The sequence below is a fragment of the Tinamus guttatus genome, unplaced genomic scaffold, assembly GCF_059628265.1.
Source record: "Tinamus guttatus ecotype Peru unplaced genomic scaffold, ASM5962826v1 Tinamus_guttatus_pri_ptg000296l, whole genome shotgun sequence".
NCBI lineage: Eukaryota > Metazoa > Chordata > Aves > Tinamiformes > Tinamidae > Tinamus > Tinamus guttatus.
This window is the reverse complement of record NW_028288830.1, coordinates 545,986-573,907: the sequence shown is the minus strand read 5'-3', so window position 1 is coordinate 573,907 and position 27,922 is coordinate 545,986. Positions and strand designations below refer to the sequence as shown.

The 27,922-nt window shown below is 50.7% G+C and overlaps 4 protein-coding genes across 4 annotated transcripts; 3 read left to right on the top strand and 1 right to left on the bottom strand.

Annotated features, from left to right (window-relative positions):
- Window positions 1-73: 73 nt before the first annotated feature.
- Window positions 74-4,363, top strand: OPRD1 (opioid receptor delta 1). Its single transcript, XM_088527939.1, has 3 exons — window positions 74-267; window positions 3,164-3,513; window positions 3,755-4,363. Exons 1-3 carry the CDS (start codon window positions 74-76, stop codon window positions 4,285-4,287), a joined length of 1,077 nt encoding a protein of 358 aa, XP_088384065.1. The 3' UTR covers window positions 4,288-4,363.
- A 4,753-nt stretch (window positions 4,364-9,116) lies between these two features.
- Window positions 9,117-12,690, bottom strand: RCC1 (regulator of chromosome condensation 1). Its single transcript, XM_010214499.2, has 9 exons — window positions 12,610-12,690; window positions 12,297-12,484; window positions 11,920-12,099; window positions 11,732-11,828; window positions 10,655-10,777; window positions 10,272-10,427; window positions 9,755-9,874; window positions 9,488-9,640; window positions 9,117-9,325 (listed from the first exon to the last, which is right to left on the bottom strand). Exons 1-9 carry the CDS (start codon window positions 12,680-12,682, stop codon window positions 9,150-9,152), a joined length of 1,266 nt encoding a protein of 421 aa, XP_010212801.2. The 5' UTR covers window positions 12,683-12,690; the 3' UTR covers window positions 9,117-9,149.
- Window positions 12,691-20,116: 7,426 nt separating this feature from the next.
- On the top strand, window positions 20,117-21,721 carry GJA9 (gap junction protein alpha 9). Its single transcript, XM_010214489.2, has one exon. The coding sequence runs from the start codon at window positions 20,162-20,164 to the stop codon at window positions 21,719-21,721; it is 1,560 nt and encodes a 519-aa protein (XP_010212791.1). The 5' UTR covers window positions 20,117-20,161.
- Window positions 21,722-22,737: 1,016 nt separating this feature from the next.
- On the top strand, window positions 22,738-26,664 carry MYCBP (MYC binding protein). Its single transcript, XM_088527938.1, has 5 exons — window positions 22,738-22,827; window positions 22,984-23,056; window positions 24,453-24,501; window positions 25,354-25,483; window positions 26,566-26,664. The coding sequence occupies exons 1-5, from the start codon at window positions 22,813-22,815 to the stop codon at window positions 26,608-26,610; spliced, it is 312 nt and encodes a 103-aa protein (XP_088384064.1). The 5' UTR covers window positions 22,738-22,812; the 3' UTR covers window positions 26,611-26,664.
- Window positions 26,665-27,922: the final 1,258 nt, after the last annotated feature.

The following is a 27,922-nucleotide window of genomic DNA, read 5'->3' as shown; positions in this document are numbered from 1 at the left end:
CGGCGGCGGCGGCGGCGGCGGCTGCGGGACTCGAACCCGCGTCCTCGGTGCGCGCGCGGCGGCGGCCCCGGCCATGGAGCTGCCCGGCGGGGACAACGACAGCGCCTGGGCCGCCGCCTTCGGCAACCGGAGCGCCAACGACACGGTGCCGCAGCGGGCCAAAAACGCCACCTCCATCCTCATCGCCGTCGTCATCACCGCGCTCTACGCCGTCGTGTGCGTCGTGGGGCTCCTGGGCAACGTGCTCGTCATGTACGGCATCGTCAGGTGAGAGCGGGACACCCTGGCCACCCCGGGGGGACGTGGCCCATGGCCTGCTGTCACCTGCCTTTGCATCGGGGAGGGTGCGTGGGGGTGGCTGCGAATTGGGCTAGCTGGGTGAGTGTGCGCTAGGAGTGAGTGTGCAAGCGTGCGAGATAGCGCCTGGAGCGAGTGTGCACTGAGGGTGAGTGTGCACTGCGTGCAAGAGAGCAGCAGGAGCGCAGCAGGAGTGAGTGTGCACCATGTGCGAGACAGCACGGGGATGAGCGTGCACTGGGGTGGGCATGCACCAGCCTGAGCTTGCAGGGAGGTGAGTGCGCACTCAGGTGAGTGTGCTCTGGGATGAGCATTTACCACGTGTGAGACCGTGACAGAGGGCCGGTGGGTGAGCCTGGGTGTCCATGAGCTCAGGTAGCCCTGAGCTGGGTGTGTGCGCAGGGAGAGCATGCGGCATGCGCGTGCATGGCGTGCAAGGGCATGGCATGCATGTGAGTGAGGAAAAGCTGCCTGTCCTTCTGGGGCTAAAAGCTCAGAAAAGAAGATAAAAACATGTGTGCATGGGGCAGGGCAGGAACCGGCTCTGTCACCAGGACCTGATGGTCTCCAAGAGAGAATTACTGAATCTCCTTGGATTCGTGGCAGCAGCTCCTGTCAGCCATCGGACTCCAGATTTCCCCTGACAAAGAGCAGGGACTGACACAGCCCAGTGGCACCTGAAGCTGATGCCACCCCCTGGGCACCCTGTACTGGTTCTATCAACCACCTCAGGAGTCCTTGGGTGTCCAGTCCCCACTCCCACCAAAGCCCCTCGGGGACGGTCACCCTGAAGCCTCAAGGTTGCATGGTGACACCCACACACTCGTGTTTCAGTGGGAAGTGCCATCCTGGATTCCCCCAGCCAGCAGCTCCAAGTTGCATTTTTTAGTCTCTTTGCAATGAGGAAGAGGGGGACAGATGGATGGGCAGCAGGGTGGATGTGCCATGCCCTGACCCTACCTGCGATTTTTGCATCAGCTTCGAAACCAGCCCCAGACAGAAAATTAAATGGAAGGAGTCGGTCCGGAGCACTGGCCGTGCCGTAACAGGCTGCCTTTGCACGGCCTGAGCTCCCGCAGCAGCCGCAGCCACATGTGCATCCCATCTCCATGGTTTCTGGCCCCCCGGTCTCCAACCTGATGCTGCAATGGGAGCGATCGGCGCCCTGCGAGTGCCTGCGACAGCGACAGGGTCTGCGGGTGCGCTGCGAAGTTGAGCGCACGCCTCTGTGTGCCTCCGTTCGCCTCCGTGCGCCTCCGCGCGCTTCCGAGCGCCGGCCCGGGACCGCTCGGGAGCACGCAGGGAAGCGGGAGGGGAGCGCGGCTCCAGCTCAGAGCTCTCCGCCCGGGAACCGCTGTTGGTCTGTGTCCCTTGGGACACCTCCTGGGCCCTGGGGAGCCTCGGCGGAGCGCACGGGCAGCCGGACGGAGCGGGTCCCCCTGGGCTTGGGGACCCAAGGGACACACTGGGATGAGCATGCTGCAAAGCCTGGATCCACGATCCCCTTGGAGCCGCATCTATCCCCACATGTCCCCATGGGCTCACGCCAGCCGTGGAGACCCCTTTGCCGTGCCGGGCGCCCTGAGCCAGGCTCCTTAACCCCAAGCTGGCTGCTTTAAGCATTCCCAGAATTTTTCCACTAATTTTCTTCCCCATTCACTTATTTTGCAAGCGGTGCAGCCTTTCAGATGCACCCCAAGGCCTCAGATCTAGAGGGGCCAAATCACAGCATCCCCCCACGGCTGCCCTCGCCTGGGAGGGGACACAGGCTCCAGCCCCTGGCACAGCTGGCAGTGGGATGCGGAATTGCTTAGACAGCAGCAGCGGCAGCGCTGGCCGCATCCCCATCCTTCCCCTTCACTGCCAGCACCCAAGGAAACAAAGCAGACATCAAAGCACTGTAAATGCTACAAAAAAAAAAAAAAAAAAAAAAAAAAAAGTCTATTTTTAATCAAGAGGAGCCAGAGACCTAAAAACACCAAAAATATCTCAAGATTTTGGGTTTGCCCAGAATGAAAATTTTCCATATGCTTTCAAGATGGAAGCATCTTTTACCATCGTGCTCCCCTCAGTTTATTGCACATACCCAGCCTGTTTCCACCCAATTTATTGCACATCCCCCACAGAACCTACGAGCCGAGGCCAACGTATTTCAACGCAGCAGCAGCCGGGTCAATTCCCCCGGTGCTGGGCACAACCCTGGGCACAACCCTGGGCACAACCCTGGGCACCGTGACACAATTGGCCACCCCTGCCCACGGCCGAGCCCTCCAGCGCCGGCCCTGGGGACGCTCCCAGCAGGTTCATCCATGCAAGGAGATGTCCTGATGCAGTTGCTAATTCCGGAGCTGCCCGGGATGCTCGGAGCCGTCTGGGATGCTCGGAGGTGGGACTCGCTGGAAGGAGTTAAGCCAGAGGCGCTCCAGGCTGGCCCGCCGTGCTGCTTCCAGATGGCCGGCACTTCCGGGGCTAATCGATCCAATTTCTGTGAGCAACCTTGATAGGGAAGCAGGCTGGATAATCACGATTTACTGGATGGAAAATCAGATACAGTTTCAGGGAGGTAAAGGGCACCATGCAACTTGCTCAGGGAAATGGAGTAGATCAATTTAATTGAGAAAAAAAGACTTCTCCCTTCAGGTTGCCTTTGTGCTCTGAGTAAAGGAGCTGCAGGAATGACCAGCGCCTCCCTGGTCAGGTTGTGGGTGAGACCTTGAGAAGGCCTGAGCACGTCCTACAGGCTGGGATCAGGGTCCCAGCACTCGGGGTGCACAAGAGTGTGACCCCATCGCCGGGATGCGCGTGGATGTGCATGGTGAGCCCGCCCTGAGCACGCGTAACGGCCCCCTTCTCGGCTACCCCCCAGGTACACCAAGATGAAAACAGCCACCAACATCTACATCTTCAACCTGGCGCTGGCGGACGCGCTGGCCACCAGCACGCTGCCCTTCCAGAGCGCCAAGTACCTGATGGAGACATGGCCCTTCGGGGAGCTGCTCTGCAAAGTCGTGCTGTCCATCGACTACTACAACATGTTCACTAGCATCTTCACCCTCACCATGATGAGCGTGGACCGCTACATCGCTGTGTGCCACCCGGTCAAGGCCCTGGATTTCCGCACGCCGGCCAAGGCCAAGATCATCAACGTGTGCATCTGGGTGCTCTCCTCTGTCGTCGGGGTGCCCATCATGGTCATGGCGGTCACCAAGACGAAAGGCAAGTGGCTTTTGGGGATGGGGCCCCATCTGTCTATCCCAGGGGTGATGCCTTGACCAGACCCTCATGGCAAAGCAAAGACACCTGGTCCTGGAGCAGGTTGGAGCTCGGTGATGGGCACCCCTCCATGTAGCAGCATGAATGGTCTGCCAAGTAAAAATCACCACAGTGTCATTTTTTAAGAGAATTTCATAGTATTCTCTCTGTTTTAATCCCTCTTTGATCATCTTCTCTCCTGCAGATGGGATGGTGCTGTGCACTCTCCAGTTTCCTGATCCTCCCGTCTACTGGGACACCGTGACCAAGATCTGCGTCTTCATCTTTGCCTTCATGGTGCCCATCTTGGTCATCACCATCTGCTACGGGCTCATGATCCTGCGCCTGAAGAGCGTCCGCCTCCTGTCCGGCTCCAAGGAGAAGGACCGCAACCTGCGCCGCATCACGCGCATGGTGCTGGTGGTCGTGGCGGCCTTCATCATCTGCTGGACGCCCATCCACATCTTCGTCATCGTCTGGACCTTGGTGGACATAGACAAGAAGAACCCCTACGTAGTGGCCAGCTTGCACTTCTGCATCGCTTTGGGCTACACCAATAGCAGCCTCAACCCCGTCCTGTATGCGTTCCTGGATGAGAATTTCAAGAGGTGCTTCCGAGAGTTTTGCCTGCCTTTCCGGGCCCGTATGGATCCGAATGGCTTCTCCCGAGGCAGGAGCACCACACGGGAGGGCATCTCCACCTGCACCCCCTCCGAAGCCCTCCACAAGCCGGCATGACTAGCCGTGGAAAGCCACGAGCGGCGCGGGGACGACCTGCCCTCCGAGGTGACTCAGGTCACCACCACGGAGCTCTAGCAGGACCGACGCAGTGGCACGAGGACTGCTCCAGAACACCACTGTTTTCCCTCAAAAAAGAAGAAAAAAAAAAAAAAAGAGTGACTGCAAAAACCTGCAAAGAGGGTAAAGAAATAGGATCTTTTTTCCTTAGGAAAAGCAAGATATTGCAGGAGACGCATCACTTTGCAACCCTGCAGCCATGGCAGCATCTGCAGGAGCTGCTGGCTGGGCGGCTTGGGCTCCAGGAGAGCAGATGGCTCCTGCCGGCCCCTGCTCGCTGCCCTAATCACTTTTATTGGGCTAATTGCTGCTGCCGGAGGAAGCAGGCGCGAGGCCGGAGCACCTGGGGCCTGGTGGCTGCTGCGAGCGCCGGCGTCGCTGCCTTCCCCCCGGCCGCTTCTGTTGCGCATAAGGGAGGACGTTACCTCTCCAGCGTCAGGACCACGCTGCCGAGGTGGCCTGAAGCCATTGCTCTCCATCTGGGACAAAATGGGATGAAATTGCCCGTTTGGAGCTAAAACAAGCATGATCTCCCGCAAGGAAGGGCCTCTCGCTCAGCATTGCCTCCTTCCAAGCATCTCCGGCTGCACAAGATGCTGCAAGGAAGGACTAGCCCAGAAAAAAGCAGAGTGGAAATTTAACCTTGCTTCCACCCCAGGAGCTAAGAACTGACAAATTGAGACACCTATGGGGAAAGGCAGAGGGTTGTTAATTTTTTAAAAGCTTGTGGTGTCTTGCGCTTTTATCCTGCCTTGGTCCCCGCTGCTGCAGCCCAGCAGCTGTCCCGGCTGCCTGCACTTTGAGTCAGGTTTAGCTGAATAAAATAAATGAATTTTCCTGGCATAGGACAGATACCACATTTTTAATAGGCTTCAATCCAGCCTCCCCTCCCGAAAAGCAGCTTCTGCAGCTGCCACTAGGGAAATGGAGTGAATCCCAGCAAGCTGGGAACCCATGGCTACCTTGCTGCATGTCTCTGTATACCTATGTATATATATATATTTATATATAAAATGTATAACTCAGTCTACAAATCTCTGGAATTAAAGTGACTCCTGGTGTCCCAACGCCCCTGCTGTCACGTGCACCGGAGTCACATCCGGCTACTGGACCTGACCCTTCTCCCGGGGTTGAGCTCATATGTCCAGCCGTCAGTTCTGGGGTTTTGATGACATTTCTGTACAAGAAAAGCTGCTTTCTAGAATAAATAAATACATTAAAGCGCAGCAGAGGGTTTCCGGCTCTCCTTTGCCATCTGGGTGTGCAGCGAGTGCGGCTCCGGGCACGGCTCGGAGGAGGCTCTGGCTCTGCGAGTCCCAGAGCATGAACGTTTCAGGCAGGTTCGAGTGTGTCCCGTTGTCAGCCCCACCAGGACAAACCAGGGCTCCCCACTCTGCGAGGGCAGCGCCAGCCCCATCTGCAAAAGCCCAAGGGAAAAGCCAGGGAGAGAGAGCAGCCTGAACCCTGCTCCAGACCATGCTCCATCCCTGCGGGCACAGGAGCAGCTCTGGCTAAAGCCGAGACAGACAAACTGTCTCCTTCCAGCAGCATTACATCAACTTCCAAAACACCCTTATTGGAAAAGTGCACCCCAAGCTTTCCGTATTTTTTATCTCTTTGCATTCACCCCTTTAGCTCCAGTAGCTCTGCAAGTCCTAGCAGCCAAAAGCCTTTGCCTGGGATCTGCATCACTGCTGCAGGTTACCCAGACTGAGATTTGTTTTAATAGCTGGGTCCTTGGGCCTTACTTTATTTGCAAATAAGGATTGGGTGTGAATGCAAGACAGGGGGGTGCTGCAGGCTGTCACCCCACTCCTGCATGAGATGACATGGGATATTGGAGCATTTATCACCTCTGCCAGAGCAATTCATGAAGGTCCCAAGGAAGCAGGAGACTGCAGGCTAGGAGATATGTCCATGCACTGTCCCTGCAGTCGATCACCACGTCTGCTTCTGCAGGGAACATTCCTTCCTGATTAATCAACCGCCTAACGAAGTCTAATGCAACAGGCTTGATTCTTGCACATGTGATTAATTAAACCTCCGCCCGCCCCTTTGTCTGCACCGGCGTCATTAGTGCGCGCGGCACCCGCGGAGCTGCTGCTCGCCTTGCAAATCATCCGCTAGAACCGCAGCAGGCAAATCCAATGGGAATAACTCAGAATTCCCAGGCATTTCTTATCACTGCCCTCTAGCTGGGTGGGAGCAGAGAGGTCCCAGAGACCTGAACCAGACACCACCATTGGGCTCCTCTGCCAGCAGCTCTCTGTGTATATGTATATATATATATTTGCACACACACACACAAACATATATACACACACATATATATATGAATATATACCAGCAATTCTCTACCAGCCCCGGCGGCTCTTGGTGCGCACGGGTGGCTCGTCAGCATCGCCCCATCGCCGCCGGAGCCCCGCGTCTCCCCTTATTAAATCTCCCTGCACTTATCAGCTATAAATAGAGCAGCAATGTTGGGAGCGAGACGTGCGTCACTGCGAGGAGCACCCGAAATAGGGACTTTTCGCAGCGGGCGACGCAGCCGCCGCTGTCACCGCGGGAAAGGGCTCGTGCCGGCGCCTCCACTCCTGTTCTTCACCCTGGAAAGGATGCAAAAATAACCCCTCTGGGTTTGGAAATGAGGCGTTAGCACTGCCAGGAGCTCCTTCCTGGGAATCGGACCAAGGCAAGGCGGTTTTCCCGGCGGGGCCACAGTTCCCAGGATGGAGGTGCATGGGGATGAGGTCCCCTCATGGCAGCGGTGCTGGGGAAAGTGAATTGCAGGGAAGGGCCTGCAGCCCATTGGGAAAACATGTGAAACTGCCTCCAGCCCCCTCAGCACTGGGATCAACTTAGGGTGATGAAGGAGCAAGCAGAACCAGGGAGCCTTCCTCCTCCTCCTCCTCCTCCTCCCATCCATGCAGCTCCCAGCACCAGAGCTGGGCAATTAGCAAGCTAACGAAGGGGCCGCAAGGCCCGGCCTTTCCCTGTCACCATGGTGCAGTGGGGCAGAGCTGGAGTATTTTGCAGAAAGAGAGAAAATAAAGGTTGATTTGTTTGTGCTATCCCCACCTAAAGCACCAGCCGGCCCCTCCGCTGCATCCGAGCCCTGCTCCGGGCCAGGGACAATCGTCACCGCGGTGCCACCGTCCCCTGCGCTCCCAGCGCCTGCTCCTGCTGCCATCCCGCGGCCGCGTGTCCCCATCACACACGTGCACACGCGTGCGGCGCCGGCATCCCGCAAACCAGCGCCCACCCTCTGCCGCAGCCTCCCACCGGGAATTCCGGCTGCTCCGGGGAGGGCTGTGATCCCAGCGGATGTTCCCAGCAAAGCCCCCAGCCCCTCGTTTCATGGCAGGTCCCAGCCTGCACCCCCCTGTCCCCCACTTATCCCATGGTGGAGCCATCGGGGACAGGGCTGGCGCTGGGAGCGACCGGCCCCGCTGTCCTTGCAGCACCAGCGTGGGGAAAAAGAAACAAACAGGATTTATCAAAACTCATTTTATTCCAAAGATTAAAAGATTACAGTTTTTTGCCTCTCTTTCTTGTTTAATCAACCAAAATACTTTACATTTTCTTTTTAAAAAGTTCAACCTATTCTGAGCATTGTACATCCCCCCACCCCCGCACACACACACCACTTTTCCCCTATTGCTATAACTTAACTTAAAAAACTATCTTTGCAGCAGCCCCTCCTCGGGCTGGGGACCTGGAAGGCAGCAAGGAGGGAAGAGACGGGGCCGGCGCAGGGAGCGAGGGTGGTCAGGCCACGAGCTGCACGTGCTGGGGACGAGGGACAGGCCGGGCACTTTGTGCCATCAAATGCATAGTTGGATTCTGCCCTCTGTCTTCTCAGGGAGGCCCCAATGGCAAATTAACCTTCTTCCTCAGCAAAGCAAGAGGAAAGGAAGGACAGTAGAAATGACAACCCCCCAAAAGACAGGTTTTGTTGGATTTCCAAAGGTGGCTAGATCGTAAAAAGCAGGGAGGGAGGAGGCTGCTCCAGGCAGATGGCAAGTCGAGGTATTTGATGGAGCGACCTGCTCCCGGCCTCCCTTCTTGTGGGATTTCGGCTCAGACCCCCAAGCAGCCAAGCGAGAGAGGCAGCAGCCACCACCTCCAGCAGCAACCGAGTCTCCGAAGCCGAGGACACATCCGTGCGGGACACGGGCCAGGCTCCTGGGACGTTCCCAGCCCTGGGAGCCCCAGGCTGGGAGGGAGTCAGCGCCCTCCAACACAGCAATGAGATTCCCGCGAGGGAGTCTTCACGTGTGGGAGAAACAAGAATGAGGGATCCCCCCATGCGCCCTCTGCACAGGAATGTTTCTGCTGCACTGGGATTTCACCCCAAACAAGCTGAGAAGGGCACCAGGGACCTTAGAAGCCTAAGAAGCCCAAATCCTTCTGCGTAGGGAGGGACAAGGCCCTCAGCTTCACTGGGCCAGGATTTTTTTTTTTAATACAACAAAAACCAGGTTGCAAACCAACTTAACCACAGTATTGGACCGAGCTGCACTGGGGGAGCTGAGACAGCACCTCATACCAAGGGAAGACAGACCCAGCTCCCAGAGCATCCCTGAGGAGCCCTGCTCCAGCCACGCAGACACTGCCCGGGCAGCCTGGAGCATCATGGCTGCAGGGCCCAGCTCTGCAGCCCCCCGTCTCCCTGGCACAAGGACACGGGGCAGCAGACCCGGGATCCGGTCGCCCTCGCGCCCCGGGGCCGGGGGTGGCCGTGGTGTGTGTGTGCGCGGGGCCCGCGCCGCTGCCGTGCTCGGCTGCGCGGAGCCGCTTCATCAACTCTGCTCCTTGTCCTTGACCAGCAGGACGGTGTGTTGGCCGCCGCTGGACACGGCCAGGACCACGCGGTTCTCCAGCTGCTTGCCCGTCATCTGCACGGGGCTCCAGACGTCGTCCTCCTCCCCCGTGCCCAGCTGGTAGTTGGTGCCCATGCCCCAGGCGAACGCTCGGCCTGCAACGGAGGCAACGCAAACGGGGCTCGTTGGGGAGCGGATGCAGCAGCCAAAGGAGAGGGAAGCGGCTCAAATCTGGCCCGGGGGCAGGACCCGATTAAGCTGCTTGGGAATGGGACACGAAGCGGCGTTCCCGAGCCCACGGAGGGCCTGGCACTCACCGTCGCTGCTGACGGCGTAGCCGACCGACGCGCCGCACGCGACGGAGGAGACGCTGGGAAGCTCCGGGATGACCGTGGGGGTGCTCTGCTCCTCCGCCCCTTCGCCAAGGCCCAGCCGGCCGTACTCAGCCCTGCCCAGGCTGTAGGCTTTACCTGGGACACAGGGGACACAACGGGAATGATTCCAGCAGGTGGGAGAAGCCTGCGGCAGGACCCTCCCTTCCCCAGGGAGGAGCATTGCTCCTTCCCTACCACATCCCCACTCACCCTCCGAGTCCATGCACACCGTGTGGTGCTGCCCACCGGAGAAGCCAACCCAGGACTTGGTGGAGTTCTTGAAGGACGTCAGGTTCTGTGGAGAAAAGCAGGGCTCGGTGCCCTGGGTCCCTGCGGGACGGGGAGGCACCAAACCCAAGCAAATCAGGAACGCAAGCACAGACGGCCCATGCCAGCCACGGGCAACCGAGACACCCATCCAGGAGCTCATCCCCATCAGAGACCAGCCCAGCTCCGGAATCCCCAAAATCGAAGGTCAAACTTTTGATCAAGTTCACTGGCTGCAGGGACTTAAATCCAGAGCTTTGCAAGGTGACTTCCCACCCCAATTCCCAGCTCCGGGATGACCTGCGGGAGACACCTGGAGGAGGGTGCACGAGGGGTGTAAGGTGCTCTTGATCAGGGGAACCCTGCAGGGCCCCCATTTTGAATCAACACAGCCAGGGAACGGGGAGTCTGTGGCCCCACCAAACAGGCAGGTGAGCAAGGGCACAGACGTGATGCTTACCCAGCTGGTGATAGTTGGAGAGGCCAAAACCATAGACGTGTCCCTCCTGCGTGACGGCGAAGGTGAAGTAAGCGCCACAAAAGGCATCCTGGAAACGCATCTTGCCTCGGTTGCCTCTGCCCTTGACAGGGACACGCTGGGGGACCAGGAGGCGCTCTGGGGGCAGCAAACAAGGGATCAGACATGAACTAATGATTTACGGCCTCTTCAACCCCACTCAGATCCAGATCACTGCATTCAAGTATTTCATTTACAAGCAGCCCTTTGGTACCAGGGGAGGAGACTGGGTGCAGAAGAACACTCAGGCTCCTCGGCCAGGCTAAGTGTTGGTGCTCAAGGACAGCTCACCACAGCACCAAATATCCCTTAGCAAAGCGACTCACGCAGGCCCTTCCTTCCTCCTCGGTTGGCAAAGATCTCCGGCACTCTCCCCAGCTGGCCCTGCTCGCCACAGCCACACGTGAACAGGTCACCGTCCACTGTCAGCATCACTAGGTGGTCATTCCCTGGGAGGAAGAGTGGGAAAGGTGAAGCAACAGTCACAGGCTCCGATCCCGCGAGAAGCCCACAAGAGCCAGGGTCGGAAATCTCGCGTTTTATCCCCAGGTATCCAAGCTCTTCAGGTCTCAGCAGGGTTTATTGCATCAGATACCTGGATGCCAGTGTCTGCCATGGCTGAAAACACCAAGATCTCTCTCCAGCTCATTTCAGTCCCTGGTCTGAAACTCCAAAGAAGTTTGGCTGGGCACATTTAGAGGCCTAGGTCACTCTTGCCCTCACCTGGGCCTCTCCTCAGCTTCTCCATGTCTACAGGCCAGGGCTTTGACCCCATGTATCAAAGAGTTTCAAGTCAGATTGGATTGAACCCAAGAGGGATGTGGATCTACTGGAGAGGCTGAGGGAGCTGGGCCTGTTCAGCCTGAGGAAGAGAAGGCTGAGAGGGGATCTAATCAGTGTCTATAAGTACCTCAAGGGAGGCAGTGAGGAGGATGGTACTGGCCTCTTTTCAGTGGTGGCCACCGACAGAACTAGAGGAAACAGCCAGAAACTGAAGCATCAAAAGTTCCACAGGAACATAGGGAAAAATTTCTTAACAGTGAGGGTGACTGAGCCCTGGAACAGGCTGCCCATATTGGTTGTGGAGTCTCCTTCTCTGGAGATCTTCAAACCCGCTTGGACGCAGTCCTGTGCCACGTGCTCTAGGTGACCCTGCGTGTGCAGGGGGGTTGGACTAGATGATCTCTAGAGGTCCCTTCCAACCTTAACAATTCTATGAACATTAATGATACAGCTGGCGCTGGAAGAGACTCAGGGCCTGCTTGCTCCAGAACCAGGAGGGAACAAGCACACCCTGCACCCAGCTGACAGCAGCACAAGGACACTGCTCATTCTGGACCTGCACCCTGAAACAGTCTCCTTCAGCAGCCTGACCCACACGCACGCACCAGGCTCTCACTCACCTGAGACAATTTTAACCACCGGCACGTCGAGCTGAAGTAACACAGGGACCGAGCTCTTCTTCATGGGCTCCAGCAGCCCAATCACCCCGTTGTTGTCCTGCACGAAGAGACAGACACGGGCAGGTGAGTCACTGACATCAGGCCAGCGATCACTGGCAGAGCCTCTGGCGTCCAAAGAATCATCGTACCCGGAAAGAGCCCCAGACAAAAACCCTGCCGTCATCCGTCAGCGCAGCTGTGTGACTGTCCCCCGCTGACACCTGCACCACCTTTTCCTGCAGCTGCACCTCCCCTGGCTTCATCTCCGAGCCCTCTGCGGAGGTGTCACGGCCGAGGGCGCCTTCGTCATTGCAGCCAAAGGTGTAGATCTGCAGATGAGAGCGGCCTGGTGAGCAAGAGACCCCAAGGACAAGACGAGCACAAAACCAGCAGACGGAGACCCACCACGCTGAATTCTCCTCCTATCCCCAAACTATGTGGCCCAGCACACGGAGACCAGGCTCAGGCCAGGAGCTGGAGTGTCCCTGTGCGTGTCCCTGTCCCCAGAGCTCCGTGCTGCTCTCACCTTGCCCGTCTTGCTGAGACACACCGTGTGCATCCCTCCTGCTTCTGCCTGCACGATCATCTCCGGGAGCTGCACCAGGGCCGGCTTCTTCCTCTCCATCACATCCTCCCCCAGGCCCAGCTGCCCGACGTCCCCCTGTCCCAGCGTGAGCACCAGCCCAGGCTCTGTCCGGTGCGAAGCATGGCAAACTGCAGCAGGGGAAAGGGAGGAAACACCTTCAATACTGGACACGGAGATTAAATAATCTGAAAAAAAGTATTTCAGCAAACAGTATAAAACCAGGACAAACTCAGTTCCCAGGTGGTTTTCTTACTTTTGCGCTTCTTCCTCTCTGGAGACCCTTCTTCTGATGTAGGGCTTTTCCTCGCAGTGCGTTTTCCTGGCATGTTGCTTCAGCTCTAAACAAAGACACTCTGTTAAGGCACCAGCCAGCCGCCAGTTTGGGGCAGAGCTGCAGCTGTCCATTAATATTTTCCACCTAAAGAGACACTCGGATTGCTCCCCTTTGCTTTCGGATCCTGGATCTTCCAAGCGGGCAATGAAAGCAAAGGGGGATTTCTCACCAAGCTCAATCCCCTCCATATCCCACGTGCTGCCCCTGCTCTCAGCCCGCCAGGAACCTTCCTCGCCTTCCCAGTGGGGAATGACAGACAGGCCCCGCGGGAAGCAGAGCAGAACATGGGAATGCCCTGAGCCCTCTGCCTCCCTACGGAACACTCGGCTCTTTGCACACAAGGGCTCAAACCCCAGGTGCTCCCCGCAAAGGAGAACGGGGAGTTGGAGCCTCCTCCCACCCGCAGGCCGAAGTTCCCGGCGCTTTTGCAGGAAGCGCTCAGTGCCCTGCAGGAAGCGCTGGATTTTCCCGCGTGGATCCCCGCCATGTCCCTGCGGTTCCCGCCGCCGCTCCCGCTCTTCCCGCCGCCGCCGCACGTGGGGCCGCGCAGGCCCGGCCCAGCCCGGCCCGGCCGCTGCCCCCTTCCCCGCCGCAGGAGCGGGCCCCGGCGAAGCACGTCGAGAAGCGGGGACGAGTTGGGACGAGGGCCCCGCGCCCGGCCCGGGTCCCCGGTGCGGCCCGGTCCGGCCCGGTGCCGCCCTCACCTCGCTCCGGCTCGCGGAGGCTCCGCCGCGGCCCGCTCCGCTCGGGCCCTTCCCGAGCATGCGCAGAGCGGCGCCCGCCGCCGCCGCCGCCCCCTGCCGGCCGCCCGGGAGCGCCGCCCGCCGGCCCCGGGGCGCCCCGGGGGCAGCGCGAGCCCCGGGATGGCGGAGGAGCCGAGGCCGAGACCCCCGAACCCCACGAGCCGAGGCCATGGGAGGGACCCCCGAACCCGAGGAGCCGAGGGAAGGCCATGGGAGGGACCCCAGAATGTCAGGAGTCAAAGCCGCAGGAGACCCCCAAACTCCAGGAACCGAGAAAAGGCCGTGGGAGGGACCCCCAAACCCCAGGAGCCGAGACCATGGGAGGGACCCCCGAATGTCAGGAGTCGAGGCGGCAGGAGACCCCCAAACTCCAGGAACCGAGAGAAAGCCACGGAGAGACGCCCAAATCCCAGGAGCTGAGGCCATGGGAGGGACCTCCAAACCCCAGGAGCCGAGGGAAGGCCATGGGAGGGAACCCCGAATGTCAGGAGTCGAAGCCGCAGGAGACCCCCAAACTCCAGGAACCGAGAGAAAGCCATGGGAGAGACCCCCAAATCCCAGGAGCCAAGGCCATGGAGAGACCCCCAAATCTCAGGAGCTGAGACCAGGTCACAGGAGATACCCCCAGATCCCTCAAACTGAGGGAAGGCCTTGGGAGAGCCCCCTAATCCCAGGAGCCGAGGCCAGGCCGTGGTAGAGACCTTGAAATCCTTGGAGACTCCTGCAAGCGGAGTCTGAGCGAACATTCCTGCTGTGCCCCTGGGGCCTTCCGCACACCCTGCGCTCCCGCAAGGAGCGTCAGTTTGGAAACTGTCTCCGTTACGGTTACTTGGTGCCCTATGAGGGCTGCGATCACCACCCCAACGCACAGGGAGACGCAGGCACAGCGAGTGGTGGGAGACGGAGCCATGGTCAAGGAGGGAGAGGTTGAGGAGGAAGAAGTACATGGGGGTGTGGAGATGGTGGTCGCAGGCTACGGCTGCGATGGTGAGTCAGGTAGATGCCCAGAAAGAGCGAGAAGTGCGAGACTGGCATCTCCTGCGTGTTGGCAAACGGCTCCCGTGGAGCTCGCTGACACAGCTGCTGTTGGACGCTTTGTGCCCTCCATGCATGGGAGGAAAAGACAGTGTCAAACCAGGAGAGACTTTGTTCAAAACTTCTTCCCTTTCTCACAGATACCTCCCAACACATGAGCAGACAGGTGTGCTCCCCTCCACAGCATTTCTTCTCAGCAGCACCTTCATTCATTCAGCTCCCTGCCTTGAGCTCCAGGTGTGAGAGGCAAAAGCTCTCGCTGTGACTTTGTACAGAGCCACCAGAGCAGCTTTCCACATCACATTCCCAGCTGCCTTGGGCATTCACCTCTCAGCTGGGGGACAATCTCACCCTAAAGTTACCCTTGAAGGACACAGGCCAGCACTGCCATCGGTGTCCACTTGCAACACGCAGATCTACAGACGTGCCTCCCTTTCTCAGCTCACACGTCCCGACAGTGATGGAGAGGGTGTGACAGCACATGGCTCTGGTGATCGGAATAAAGACACTGATGAGGTGCTGATCTTGAGGGAGATTCCAACGCTTCCCTTCTAGGCAAAGACATATGGTGCTTAGCTCTGTTGCCCACTGCCAGCCGTGCCCAGCAGCATTTCATAGAATCATAGAATCACAGAATGCTCAAGGTTGGAAGGGACCTCTAGAGATCATCTAGTCCAAACCCCCTGCACACACAGGGTCACCTAGAGCACGTGGCACAGGGCTGCGTCCAAGCGGGTTTTGAAGATCTCCGGAGAAGGAGACTCCACAACCTCTCTGGGCAGCCTGTTCCAGTGCTCTGGCACCCTCACTGTTAAGAAATTTTTCCTTAAGTTCCTGTGGAACTTTTGGTGCTTCAGTTTGTGGCCATTACCTCTAGTTCTGTCGGTGGCCACCACTGAAAAGAGACTGAAAATTCCATTTCCTTAGCCCCTCTGTGGCTTCTGCATGGCACATTCAGCCACCACAAATGTCCCACAGAAGAGCTGTGCCCCTCTGCAGGGCAGCGCACAGCCCAGGGAGAGTCAAAGGCCTCAAATAGGGGGTCTCCTGAAGGACAACCAGCTCCTTCCCCAGCCCCACAGGAACTCCTTGGAGACCTGTGCTCTTATAGAGGGAAACAAGCACTGCTCGGAGTGCCAAAGGCACTCGAACAGCACCCAGGGGCCCTACGGCTCATCATCTGCCCCCTCAGTCCTTCATGTGCACGGGACTCAGTTGCCCTCTTGGCCTTCCTGCGGCCTCAAGGGGCCTCTGTGCACACAGGCCCAGGGGGCCGTACAGGCCTCCATGCGGCCCCAGGGCCTCCCTATTCACCTGGTCAGGAGGGTCCTACGGGCTTTCATGTGGCCCCTCGGGACCTCCATGTGACCAGGGCCAGGGGGACACTAGGAGTATTCGTGCGGCCTCCCAGGGCCTCCATGTGCAAGGGGCCAAGGGGCCTCTACGGGCCTGCGAGTACACGGGGCTGGGAGGCCCTATGGGGCTTGGGCAGCGCCCTGCGGCCTCCGTGCACATGGAAAAGTCTTGGAAAAAATCTTGGAAATCTTCACAATCTTGGAAAGTCTTCACAAATAACGCATGTGCAAGTGGAAACACAAATCTGCACCTACCATATTGCACACATATCACTGAAATAAAAAGCTATTTTATAACTTAGCATGGATAACAGTCAAAGGTTAAGGACATATGCCTTTGCCTTTAGAGTTTACTCTGTTAGCTGCCTTCAAACACTACTGCCAGATTTTGTACTCAGCAAGACTATATTGAGTTGTACCATCACCCAAATTTCTCATTTTTACAGTTAATTATTTGTGAATCTAAATTTACAATTGCAATAGAATGATCGGAGTAAGTCTCCATTATCCTGAAAGCCAGTAGGAAATATCCAAAGGATGTTTGTGCCTCTAGTTATCACTTTGTGGGTCAGACAAATACAGCAGAAAATGAAAATCAATTGTACATACAAAGTACATATTATTGATGAGTAGGAGTGAAATGCTCTTTATCTTAAGAGAATTTTTCCATGACGGAATGATTTTTATGGTGTTTGACCTTGACCTAAGAAAACATGATCAATATAGCAGTTAGATAAAGTTTGGGGGGATATATAATAACCAGCAAACAAAAAAGCATTCAAGACAACTTCTAGACCAGGGAGAAAAATGAATATTTTGTACATGCATCACTAAATATTTTGTTAATAAATACTGAAGGTTGATATGACAGTTTATATAAATATTCACAGAATGTCTGAGCTAACATAAAACAGCAGAATCACTACTATAAAATTGTGATCAGCACTTCAATTAATTTTGTGAATTTTCCCTCTGGACTTGTCAAGATGTCATTTGACTAAAATATCATTTTAAATGAGATTATGCTTTTTTTAATATCATGTGTAGATTTTTAAATGTTCCTTTTAACATAAATCTTTTACAAAACAAGTTGTTCCTCAGAATCCATAGTTCATTCAAATAAACTTGGCTTCAGTGTTGGGCTGGGAGCGGGGAAAAGCCACTTTAATGGATCAACAATCTTTCTAACCAATAATAAAATTCTTATGGCAGAAATACGTGTTCAGAAACTTGCTTTGCGCATTTATTAGAAATGTTCTCTCTAGACAAACTGCCAGCTTGCAGAAACAATTGATTACTTGTGTGTTAGCTTTCATTTAGCTATGAAATCGGACATGACCTATTGATTGATCTTCAGCACCAAAATTAAAAGATACTGATTTGCTGTTTAGAGTTTTCAGTATAGGAAGTTTATCTATTCTACATAGGCTGTTTGTATCGGTAATACATTTCTGCAGTGCACTGATGAAAATAACCTAAAGAACTTTTCTAATGGTATATATACTTCTCAACTCATTGATCCTAGCAGTGAAAATTACACATGATTAACAGGCTTGTGTAACGAGTCTGTATTCTTGGTCCATATGGTGCTGATCCCAGCTCCAGGAATCTCTTTGCACACAAAACAAGCATATTTCCTTCTTTATCCTCTCTTTGCAAAAAGGAGGCTGGTTTCCATCCTCTCCTCACAACATTTTTGCAAGCATTTACCAGGTTATAAAACATTTGAAAGAGTGTTCTGCAGCCTGCCATCACTCTCAAAATGTACTGTCATGGTACGATCAGCTCAAGAAATTCTTACTTGAATTTTAAGCTATAATAAATATATTTTTTGCATCAGCTCAACTTACAAATTACAGTCTATCCACAGCTGCCAGGCAGGTTCTTTTAAAGGTATTGTTTGCTGTGACAGGGTACCTTAAGTCTCTAAAACTTATGCTACGACTGTTCCACATTAATCTTTCCTTTTTTAAAAAACTTGGTGAAGGGCAATTTAGGGCATGGAAAGCAGGGGAGCCTGGAGAGATCACAAAAGCCACTGCTGATTTTTTACATCACAAGTGTAATGCAGAGCATTCTATTCCAGTAGAATAGATTTCCAGTGTAAAAGTTACATTGTATAGTGATCGTAAGGACGTTATTTCCTGCCTTTTGCTCAGGCAAGCTGAGTATTCCTTGCTTTGAGATATGCAAACAGACTAAAACGTCATCTGCAAGTTGGTAGTTCCATAACTGCTGAGTATCTAAATATGTATCTATAATTTTGTCATTCACTGAGTCAGTTTGGCTTCTGTTCATATTCTGAATCCATTTGTGGTGACATACATTTTCATCAGAAATGTCTTCGCTGATTCAAAGTATAAAGTATCTTCTGTTGCTTGACAACGGTCTGAAGCTGAGGATTTTTCTTACAGTTTGGAAGAAAAGGGATTGAAAGAGGAAATAATCTAAAGGAAGTTAGAACTCTGTTTCATTTCTAGCTCTTTGAAGAAGATTCTTTCACTGCAATTAATAATTTGGCTATAATTAAATTTGCTAGGAGCCATAGCAAACTGAACGACAGATTGATTTTCTCCTCCCTCCATCCCTCGCAAATATAAGCTCAATGTGCAAAGCTTGCATTCCTTTAATTGCTCCCATAGTGAAAGTATGTGGTGAAACTCTTCTAAAATATGAAATTTGCTCACACAGATGGAAGATGGCAGGAGTTATAAATTTTCATTGGATGCCTTGGACTTTCAGTTTTGCAGATTTTTGTAAAGAAAGGTATGTTTTATTTTTAAAATGAAATTTATTTTTATTTATGTTATAAATGTTTAACTTGTCTATAAGCCATTTTGAAAGTGCATTTTCATATTTAATAGGCTCTTTTAGATTTCTCTATAATCATTATTGCAACCATATGATTTCAAATTCAATGTAATAATTGTATTTTACATTTGAACAGAAAGATGTCTTGAAATACCTTTCTATTCATAATATAACTGAATTATATTAATTTGCACTGTATATAAAATGTAAAGGTAAATCCCTTAACATAACTGTCTTCCCTGCACATGTAGAAGTAAAATAGTTTTATAAAGGTTTACAACAGCATGGATACTGAAACAGAATTTAAAATCTTGTGTACAACATAGTCTCCTGTAACAGAGATCAAAACAGAAACATGCAGGAGTTGTGACTACACACAAAAATATTACCAACTTATTTGTATTCAGAAGATAATTAGAAATGCAAATACTAGTACAGATTTTTTGCATAGATCATTTATTTGTAATAAAATCATGGCCAAAGAGAGCAAGAACTGACACCTATGCACTGTTTTTGGTATTTCAGATGCAGGCATTCCTGATCGGAGGAAACTGGACTAATATTACAGTGACTGTGTTTGCTTATTTATTGCTGTAATCTACAAATGAAATTTGTTCCAAACTCTATGCTCTTGTTAAATGTTAATGCTACATTTTTAGTTTAATACTTTGTTTCCTCACAAGATGATATATATATAAAAAAATCCACCACAAAACAGTTATTGGACATTACCGTAGACTTCAGCTGCAACGTGGAGTGCAACACACCTGAAAATGAAGACCTGGAAATATTTTTGTGTTCATTTACAAGGAAATTAACACGTCAGTTACTTAGGAGCTGTCCTAAACAAAGATGCTGCTCCCACATTGCTGTCAATTGAGTGATGACTCAAACAGGTCACAAAATGCTCTTCAAAATCCCCCAAGGGTCACGGAGCAGCCTGCTCTGATGGCTGCACTTAAGAAGGAAACACTTAATTATCAATGGGAACTGTAACTAGTTGCTACAATCTTCCTTCATAAAGGCCAATACTTTCACTTTTGATATATTTTCACTCTTCTCTATGACCTTTATGAACTTCTGGTGAGTATGATAATATTTGATCGACTTTAAAAATAAAACTCATCTTACAGTTTTTGCTGACCGCATGCGAGATCGTGATGTGTTTACGTATGAATTCTCTCAAAAGGACGTATTTAAGAACTAAGAGCTAAGAACCCAATCCTGTTAGAAGTCAGTAACCTCAGGTCCCACGGACTTTGATCCAGATTGAGGGTGCTTAATACCTCCTAGCTATGTCCTTATCAGCGTGTCTTTTACGTTATATAAATGTGGACGGACACTGCATTTCTGTCGTGATTACCAGCGAATAGCGGGTTATCATGCACTGGCTAAAATGTCAGATATGATGGTTCTTCTACTGCAATTTTGTTGTTAATATATTAAGGAATGACTGCAGCTTTTATGGTATTTGATTTTGTTTCTCTTCTTTCTCATACATCTTGGTGTTAAGATGGCAGAATAACCATGGGAGACTGGAATTTCCTTGGAGGCATTTTAGAGGAGGTCCACATTCATTCTACTATTATTGGAAAGATTTGGCTAACTATCCTCTTCATATTTCGAATGCTTGTCCTTGGGGTGGCAACTGAGGATGTTTGGAATGATGAACAATCAGAATTTATATGCAATACTGACCAACCTGGTTGCAGAAATGTGTGCTATGACGAGGCCTTTCCTATCTCTCTAATAAGGTACTGGGTCCTGCAAGTTATATTTGTGTCTTCCCCATCCTTGGTGTATATGGGTCATGCCTTATACAGACTAAGAGCCTTAGAAAAGGAGAGGCAAAAAAAGAAAGCTCAGATCAGAGTGGAACTTGAAAGTACTGAATTAGAAATGACTGAAAATCGAAAAAGGCTGGAGAGAGAACTCCGGCAGCTGGATCAAAGAAAACTAAACAAAGCACCCCTGAGAGGATCTTTGCTCTGCACTTATGTGATACATATTTTTACTAGATCTGCAGTGGAAGTTGGTTTTATGATTGGGCAATATCTTCTGTATGGCTTTCAACTAGATCCCCTTTATAAATGTCAGAGGGATCCATGTCCAAACATAGTTGACTGCTTTGTATCAAGACCGACAGAAAAGACTGTGTTCATATTATTTATGCAATCAATAGCAACTGTATCATTGCTCTTAAACATCTTAGAAATTATTCACCTAGGATTCAGAAAAATTAAAATGGGACTCTGTGGACTGGATAAAACCAAGGATGACCTTGATGATTTCTACATAAATAAATCTAAGAAATATTCTGCAATACCGCAGTCTTCTTTGGGAATATCTGCAACTCCGCAAAAAACTCTTCCTTCTGCACTGAGTGGTTATACCTTTTTAATGGAAAAGCAAACTGATGCCAGTGTCTATCCAGTTCTAAGTACTCCTCCTGTCTTCCAGTCTATTCAGAATAACCGTGCAGAAAGCAGCAACAATTGCACCCATCACAGTCATGAAAATAAACTGCCAGAGCAGAGGCCACATACAAATGCTTTAGACTATCAGATTCGAAATAGTAGCACAAATAATAATGAAGGCTTAATTAGGGAGCTGGTTACTGAAGAAAACGAGTCTCAAAAAGATGCTGAAAAGAAACATTTCCTTGTTTGTCCTCAGAACACAGATGCAGCTTCAAGCACGTGCTTGAGAAGCTTTCCTGAAATGCCATCTCAGAGCTCACTGCAGCCTGATACTTTTCCTATTAACTGTTTAAGAAGACAACGAGGAGCCGGCGGCTCATGGAACTGCTCCGCGGTGGCTGAGAGCGCCGGGTCCGCGACAAATCCTCTCCAGAAGAGCAGCAACAGGAGAGCAAGCAGCTTCAGGGCAAGGAAGGGCCACGCTGCGGCCAAAGCGGACCCGAAAAACCCCAGCCGACCAGGCACCCCGGACTCCGGCGGGGAGGTGAGCTCGGAATCCAAGCAAAGCCGAAACTGTGACAGCCCCCAGCCTTTCCCTCCGCCCAGGCGGGTATCGCTGTCGAGCAACGCGAGCAGCAGGCGAGCTCCCACCGACCTGCAAATTTAGTGGGAAAGCCGCTAGCGACGGCTGCGACACTTACTGCACGCTGCAAAACAAGTAATAGCTGCATCTAAGAGTGATCAAATTAATCAGCTTTAACCAGGTCTTCCACATAGATACACCTTTGCTTATTAGTGAAATAATATTTAAACAGCATAGTTGTTTTGTTGTTCTTTTTAATAAAAATGATGACTGAAACCACCGTGTATAAGCTTTTCCTTTATCCTTGCAACTAAAGAGGAAATGTAAAGCAAATAAAGCCACATAATAGGGAAAAGTAATAAAGTTTAGGTTAAAACTTTAGGCTCCACAGAACACAAGGATTAAAATTACAGTTGACAGTATTTAAACAGAATAAAATTAGAGAACAACAACAGTCTAAAGGTATATATCCCAGCTGATACTGCTATAGTAGCTTTAATCTTTGAATTTTCTGGTGTGACATTACGGTGGACATGTAAATGTGTGCTAAAGTGTATTTGCATTTAATGTGCCTGTATTAAAAAGTGTATTTTTTACTGCAATTCCACTGTCTAATAATAGAAACATTAGATTCAGATGCTCACAAATAGAATTTGTAATTGCAAAATTTGATGGTTAAAGGCAAGATACAAAATAATCTGTTTTCTTCCTGCTGTTAATAGGGTTGTTTGCTTTGCCTTTTTTTGGGCGGTGACGTGTCAAAAATAAACCACAACAAAAAAGGGTTAATCGCAGTAACTTTCCAATAGGGAAATTTAACCTTATTCCACAGCAAACTTAGAACACTGCAGAGAAAAAATAATTTAAAAAAGGTGCAAAAAGACTCTGGAACTGCAGGTGTAAGACTATATATATATATATATGTAATGATGGCAATAAGGAGTGTATTGTTTATCACTTGGTGTCGCCGTGTCTCGCCCAAAGGACACGGAATCTGCGCGTATTGGACCAGGCTCGGGCCGTGCCGGGCCGGGCCGGGCCCTGCGCGGCCTCACGCAGAGCCGCGGGCGGGGCCTGGCTGCAGGCCCCGTCGCCATGGTGACCGCCGGGAAGCGCTGGCGCCGTAAAGGGCGCATGCGCAGAGCCGCGGCCGTTGCTGGCGCCGGGCGGGCCTGATGGCGCACTACAAGGTAGGGGGGCGCGCGCGCCGCTCCGGCGGCCGCCGGTTCCGCCCGGGTCCGTTCGGTTCCGCTCGGCTCGGCCTGGCCCGGCCCGCCTCGGCGGCGCCGGGCCGGCAGGGACGCGGCACGGGGCCGGCGTTCTGACCTGTGCGCCGTCTCCACAAGGCCGCGGACTCCAAGAGGGAGCAGTTCCGCCGCTACCTGGAGAAGTCGGGGGTGCTGGACACGCTCACCAAGGGTAAGTGCCGGGCCCGGGCCGCCTCCGCGGCCCGAGAGCGCCGCTCGGCTCGGGGGGCCGAGCCCCGGCGCTGCCCGCTCGAGCGCCCGGTGCCGCGGGGGGGGCCGCCGCCTTCTCCGTGCCCGGTTGCACTGGGAACCCCACGCGTGTGTCCGGGCCCCTCCTGGAAGCAGCGTTGAGGGCTCCTGCGTGGGCAGAGTGCCTGAGGCAAGACATAAAACGGGCTCTTAAATTAACAAAAATAGAGCAGAAGCTCCGAGTTCCGCTCGATCTCATGAATTTAAATGACTAAGCATCCGTATCTGACTAGAGCAATACTGATGTTATGCTTTAAGCCTCCCCTAACTGTATGTCCCAACGTTGGTGTTTTTTCTTCAATCACTATGTTAAGGAAGCCTGTTAACATTCCTGCTTGACAAGGGTGTTGTTTAAAAGGAGAATAGGGGAGCAGGTGTTTCAAGAAAATTAATACTTTGCTCCTAGGAGTCTTGGCCTATGCTGAATGTAATAGCTGATGATTCTGTTGATGCATTTGTATTATCACAGTGCTAAACATCCTCTGTGATGGCAAAACACATCCTCCAAGCAGCAGCCTCCTATTTTTGTTTCTAACTTGGGTGCTTAGCTTAAAACCCGAGTGGCTCTGCAGTGCGGAGATCAAAAGCTGGGAGAAGGGCACCCAAGTTCCCTGTAAACATTACTCGGGAAATATTTATAAAAGCAAACATTGTCTGTGGCTGTGTGTGTGGTTGGTGAAAGTGTATTTTGGGGAATTTTCTCATGATTCATGAGACTGAGTATTCTGTGTACGGAGTTGGATTGCTTGGAGGTGGTTTTATTTCAGCTTGTTATGGTAGTGATGCTTGTGCCTGGTCTTCCTGGCACCCTGTGCAAGGGAACCCAGATCCATAAAGAGTGTTAGTGAAGTGGTGAACCTCGTCTACTCAAGATAGCCATGTAGTTGCCTGATTGTGTTTGGTGGAGGTTTGCCTTTATGGAGAAAGTTACAAAAGAACTGGTGATGCTTGCAGTACAAAGATTTGGCCTAAGCAGAAATAATAGCTCCTGAAAGGAGAGTTTCAAAATAGCAGGAATTACCACGTTGGCGATTGAAGCTAATGCTGTGATTGCGTGTGGAAAATGCCACGTTTGTCCTGGCTGTTTGTATGTGTGTTCTGAGCGAGAACAGCTTAATTCTGTGGGCATGGGAATCGATGAAACTTCAGAGTAGCTGTTCTGGCTACTCCTACAGTCAAAGGAGGTGAAAATCCTGTTAAACAGAAGCTTTTTCTCAACGTGGTACTCCAGCCTGTATGCTTCTTTGACTGCTGGAACATCCTGTAAATCTGAAGTTTCATCTACTGTTTGCAATTGCTGAGTTATTTTCTATTTCCAGTGTTGGTAGCCTTATATGAAGAACCAGAGAAACCAAATAGTGCATTGGAGTATCCTTTTTTATTTGTCAACTGTTCATAGAAACTTAATGCAACACACAAGTGGTATTTTTGACTCCTGGATGAACGAGAGAGGCTTGTATGGAACACTTAAGCTTAGAAGAAGCTTTTAGATATTTTAGTTAACAATAGCAGTCTTGCAAGTGGCTCTTGATCAACAAAGTACAACAAACAACTGGAAACTCCTCTTAAGCTGAACTAGCTGCTCTGTCAACCTCCAGACTGCTGACATTTCCAAGCCACTGTTTTTCTGTTGCTGGCTGCTGTTTATCACCAAAGAATTTAACAAACAAATGTAAAATTCTTCGTGCTGAGAACCTTTCAGGTCAGCGAGCTAACTCCAGCAGGGGCAAGAAAGCCACACACATCAGTGTGACAGCAGTTAGCCCAAACCTTATTTGTGTATTAAAGAATGTTGTATCTGCAACATCAGATTTGATTGTTTACTGTATTTGTGGTGTCTGAAGTCTCTTCCATTTTCTGACACTGACTTTTTTTTTTTTAACACAAAAGAGCAATGAAAAAAATATGTAGTGTTTTGTCTTGCTCTTTCTAAGCTTTTATTTTATTTTTTACTATTTTTGCACCTGGTGTAGCAAAACATTTGCTTTTGTCTAGTAATGCCTTTATTTTAGGAATTTGCTAGTAGTTTTAAAGCTTTCTTATTTGTGTAACTTCTGCAGAATAGTAATAATTTTTAAAAAGTAGCAATGTAAATGGTTTAATGCAATTTTAGGCATGTTTACATATTTATTCCAGCCACCAGTAGCTTAATCATAAGTGTTAGAACTAAAATTAAGTTATACTGTTTAACTGAGGAAATACTTAACATCTAAATATCAGCTTTCTAAAGCATCATCTAGGAGCTTCAGCTCCTGAAAATCCAGAAATAGAGGCACTTCGCTTGGAAGCAGCAGAGATGAAAGAAAAATATGAAGCTGTGCTGGAAGAGAATAAAAAACTCAAAAGCAAGGTAAAAAGTCTGCTTAGTGTTCCTAAGGAGTTCTGTATTTCACAGCAGAAAGACTGCTTTGATACTTTCAATACAGCTACCTTTATTTCAACGTAGTAAGTAAATGTTGTTTCTTAGTCACAAGCTTAACAATGCAAAATTAATTCATTCCTCACTTCCACCTACTGAAGGCTTCTTGATTGGGAAGAGACTTGTTTTCTGTAATATTGTATTGTTAACATACATGCATATTTTGGTATGTATATGTATTTTTAAGGGTCAGTTAATCACATATCTTTGATCCATCTGGATGTTTTAAAATTGTTTGATACTAAATTGCTCATGCTTCCTCAAGAGCTTTTTTTGTAATAAAAAACAAGCTAACATATAAAAGCTATATAACCATGAAAGCTCTCAAAAGGCTGTTTGAGGGAGGAAACACATATGTACTAGTTCAGGCCCCCACACCTGATTTGCCTGTAACAGGATATTATGGGTAGAGGCACTTTATTTCCCCCAGAACAACTAATTTTACTAAAACAAATCTGATGTGCTTGTATCTGCAAAGAGAGTCTATTGGAAGTGCTAGCCAATATAAACCTGTGCTTTTATGGGTCTACAGGCTGTCTGAAACAGTTCTGAGATGTGGACAACTTTCTGCATACGTTCCAGAAAGCATAATGAAAATTGTGATAATTGTAGGAAATGTTAGTTTGGGTGTTATTGCTAATAACAACTGGTTAATTCAATCATTCTGGTGAAAATTGAAGCATAAAAGATACTAATCAATATTACTGATACTAATCAAGCTGCTATTTTTGAATAAAAGCACTCTTAAGATGCAGAGCAGGAAACAGGTAAAAACTAAATGCAAGACAAGTTTTCAAGTATATTTGCAGATCCTCCTTTTTCTAGCTGCAGGAATAGACAGTGCAGCAAGCAGGTGTTTTCAAAGAATTATTATTTTGTTGAGAGGACTTGCATAAATCAGTGGTGATTAAGAATGCACAAAGTAAGTGCAGCACTACTGGGGCAAACTGTTTACTTAATATGGGAGTTTTATCAAAAATGCTGCAGCTAAGTTCCTCTTTTTACATCCACAGCTGGCTCAGTATGAACCACCTCAAGAAGAGAAGCGTGGTGAATAGCAATAGTTTCTTCTTTAATGCCTTGACTGAATAAAGGGCTTCCTGAGAACTGCAGTCCTGACTTCTTCTGTGTGTGAACTCTGCATCTTTATCGAGTTATCTCTTCTTTAAAAGAAAAAGGCCGTATTGTGTATACAGCTGTTTTTGTGTAGCTAAAGCAGCAACTGGTAGGTTAATACAGACTTGTCAACTTCTTTTTTTTTTTTTCCTTAAGAAATGCTGATGGTTATAACAAACCAGAGGGTGATAGGTCAAGCATTCATTCCATAAAAACACTCATTCCATAAAAAGAATGGATATGGTTTTGTTAAGTGATGGACATACCACACTGTTGGAAAGGCATTACCAACTGAACTTTGTTTGCATAACATGTACCTATTTCTCTGTAGCTCGCATCCACAATCCTATTTCACAGACTGGACCTTGGGGAGTATCTCAAGATACATCTGGATTGTTTTCCACAGGCTGCCTAATCCTTGCTCCAACAGCTACGTCCTGTGCGATTAGAGTGCCTAGCAGAGTGAGAGTTGGGGAGTTTGCCATATGATTCATATAATGTGGAAAAGAAAATCCCTGAGGCCAGTTTTGTGGGCACAGCAGAAAATCCAGGAGGTGTGACTTGTGATTTCTCATTTCCCTTCAGGTTCTGTCCCCTATTATTCCCAATCAGACTCACAGCTCTTCTCAAATACAATGTTATCCTTCACAAGAGAGGTGCATCTCTGAGAACGTTTTTCTTTTTTCCTAAAACTAGGTAATTTAAAGGCAATTGCTGGTAGGAAAAATAATGGGGGGAGGGAGGGAAAGGCTATAGTTCTGTGTTTGATCTACTTGCTATTTTTTTTCCTTAGAATGAGAATTGTAGCTGGTGTACAGGGGTAGTAGCACGCAGAAGCTTATTTTGTTAACAGCAGTGAATAAGGGCTACTAAATGTAACTGCTACTCTGCCTCTTCTTAGCCCAAAGAGAAGAAAGAAACTAAAAAGAAGCATGTTGTGTTCAGTTAAGGAAAGACAGTAAAAGAGTTAAGATTCCCATGTGGGTGAGGACATGTCCTCGCTATAAAGCTGTGCCCATGATGGGGAGAGATGAATAACGCCGCGAGGAGCTCGCACGGCTCAAAGCGTGAGGCGAGGAAGCGCAGCGGGAAGGGTGGAGGAGCCGCCGCAGCCGCGCGAGGTGCAACACAGAGGCGGCTGCAGCTCCGGCAGCCGCGGCCAGGAGGGCAGCGCTCCCCGCGCCGCCTTCCGTGCCAGGAAGCGGCTGCTGGCGGCGCTGCCGCCTCGACGCTCCCTGCAGCCCCGGGACGGGC

Bases quoted from the DNA above. Each gene is read 5' to 3' on its own strand.
- OPRD1 (XM_088527939.1), top strand. From the start codon at position 74: ATGGAGCTGCCCGGCGGGGACAACGACAGCGCCTGGGCCGCCGCCTTC. The intron at 268-3,163 runs GTGAGAGCGGGA...GCTACCCCCCAG, and splicing joins GTCATGTACGGCATCGTCAG to GTACACCAAGATGAAAACAG. The intron at 3,514-3,754 runs GCAAGTGGCTTT...TCTCTCCTGCAG, and splicing joins GGCGGTCACCAAGACGAAAG to ATGGGATGGTGCTGTGCACT.
- RCC1 (XM_010214499.2), bottom strand. From the start codon at position 12,682: ATGCCAGGAAAACGCACTGCGAGGAAAAGCCCTACATCAGAAGAAGGG. The intron at 12,485-12,609 runs GTAAGAAAACCA...CCCCTGCTGCAG, and splicing joins AGAGAGGAAGAAGCGCAAAA to TTTGCCATGCTTCGCACCGG. The intron at 10,778-11,731 runs GTGAGTGAGAGC...TCTTCCTCCCAG, and splicing joins GGTGGTTAAAATTGTCTCAG to GGAATGACCACCTAGTGATG.
- GJA9 (XM_010214489.2), top strand. From the start codon at position 20,162: ATGGGAGACTGGAATTTCCTTGGAGGCATTTTAGAGGAGGTCCACATT.
- MYCBP (XM_088527938.1), top strand. The intron at 23,057-24,452 runs GTAAGTGCCGGG...TTCTATTTCCAG, and splicing joins GCTGGACACGCTCACCAAGG to TGTTGGTAGCCTTATATGAA. The intron at 24,502-25,353 runs GTATCCTTTTTT...TCTAAATATCAG, and splicing joins AAACCAAATAGTGCATTGGA to CTTTCTAAAGCATCATCTAG.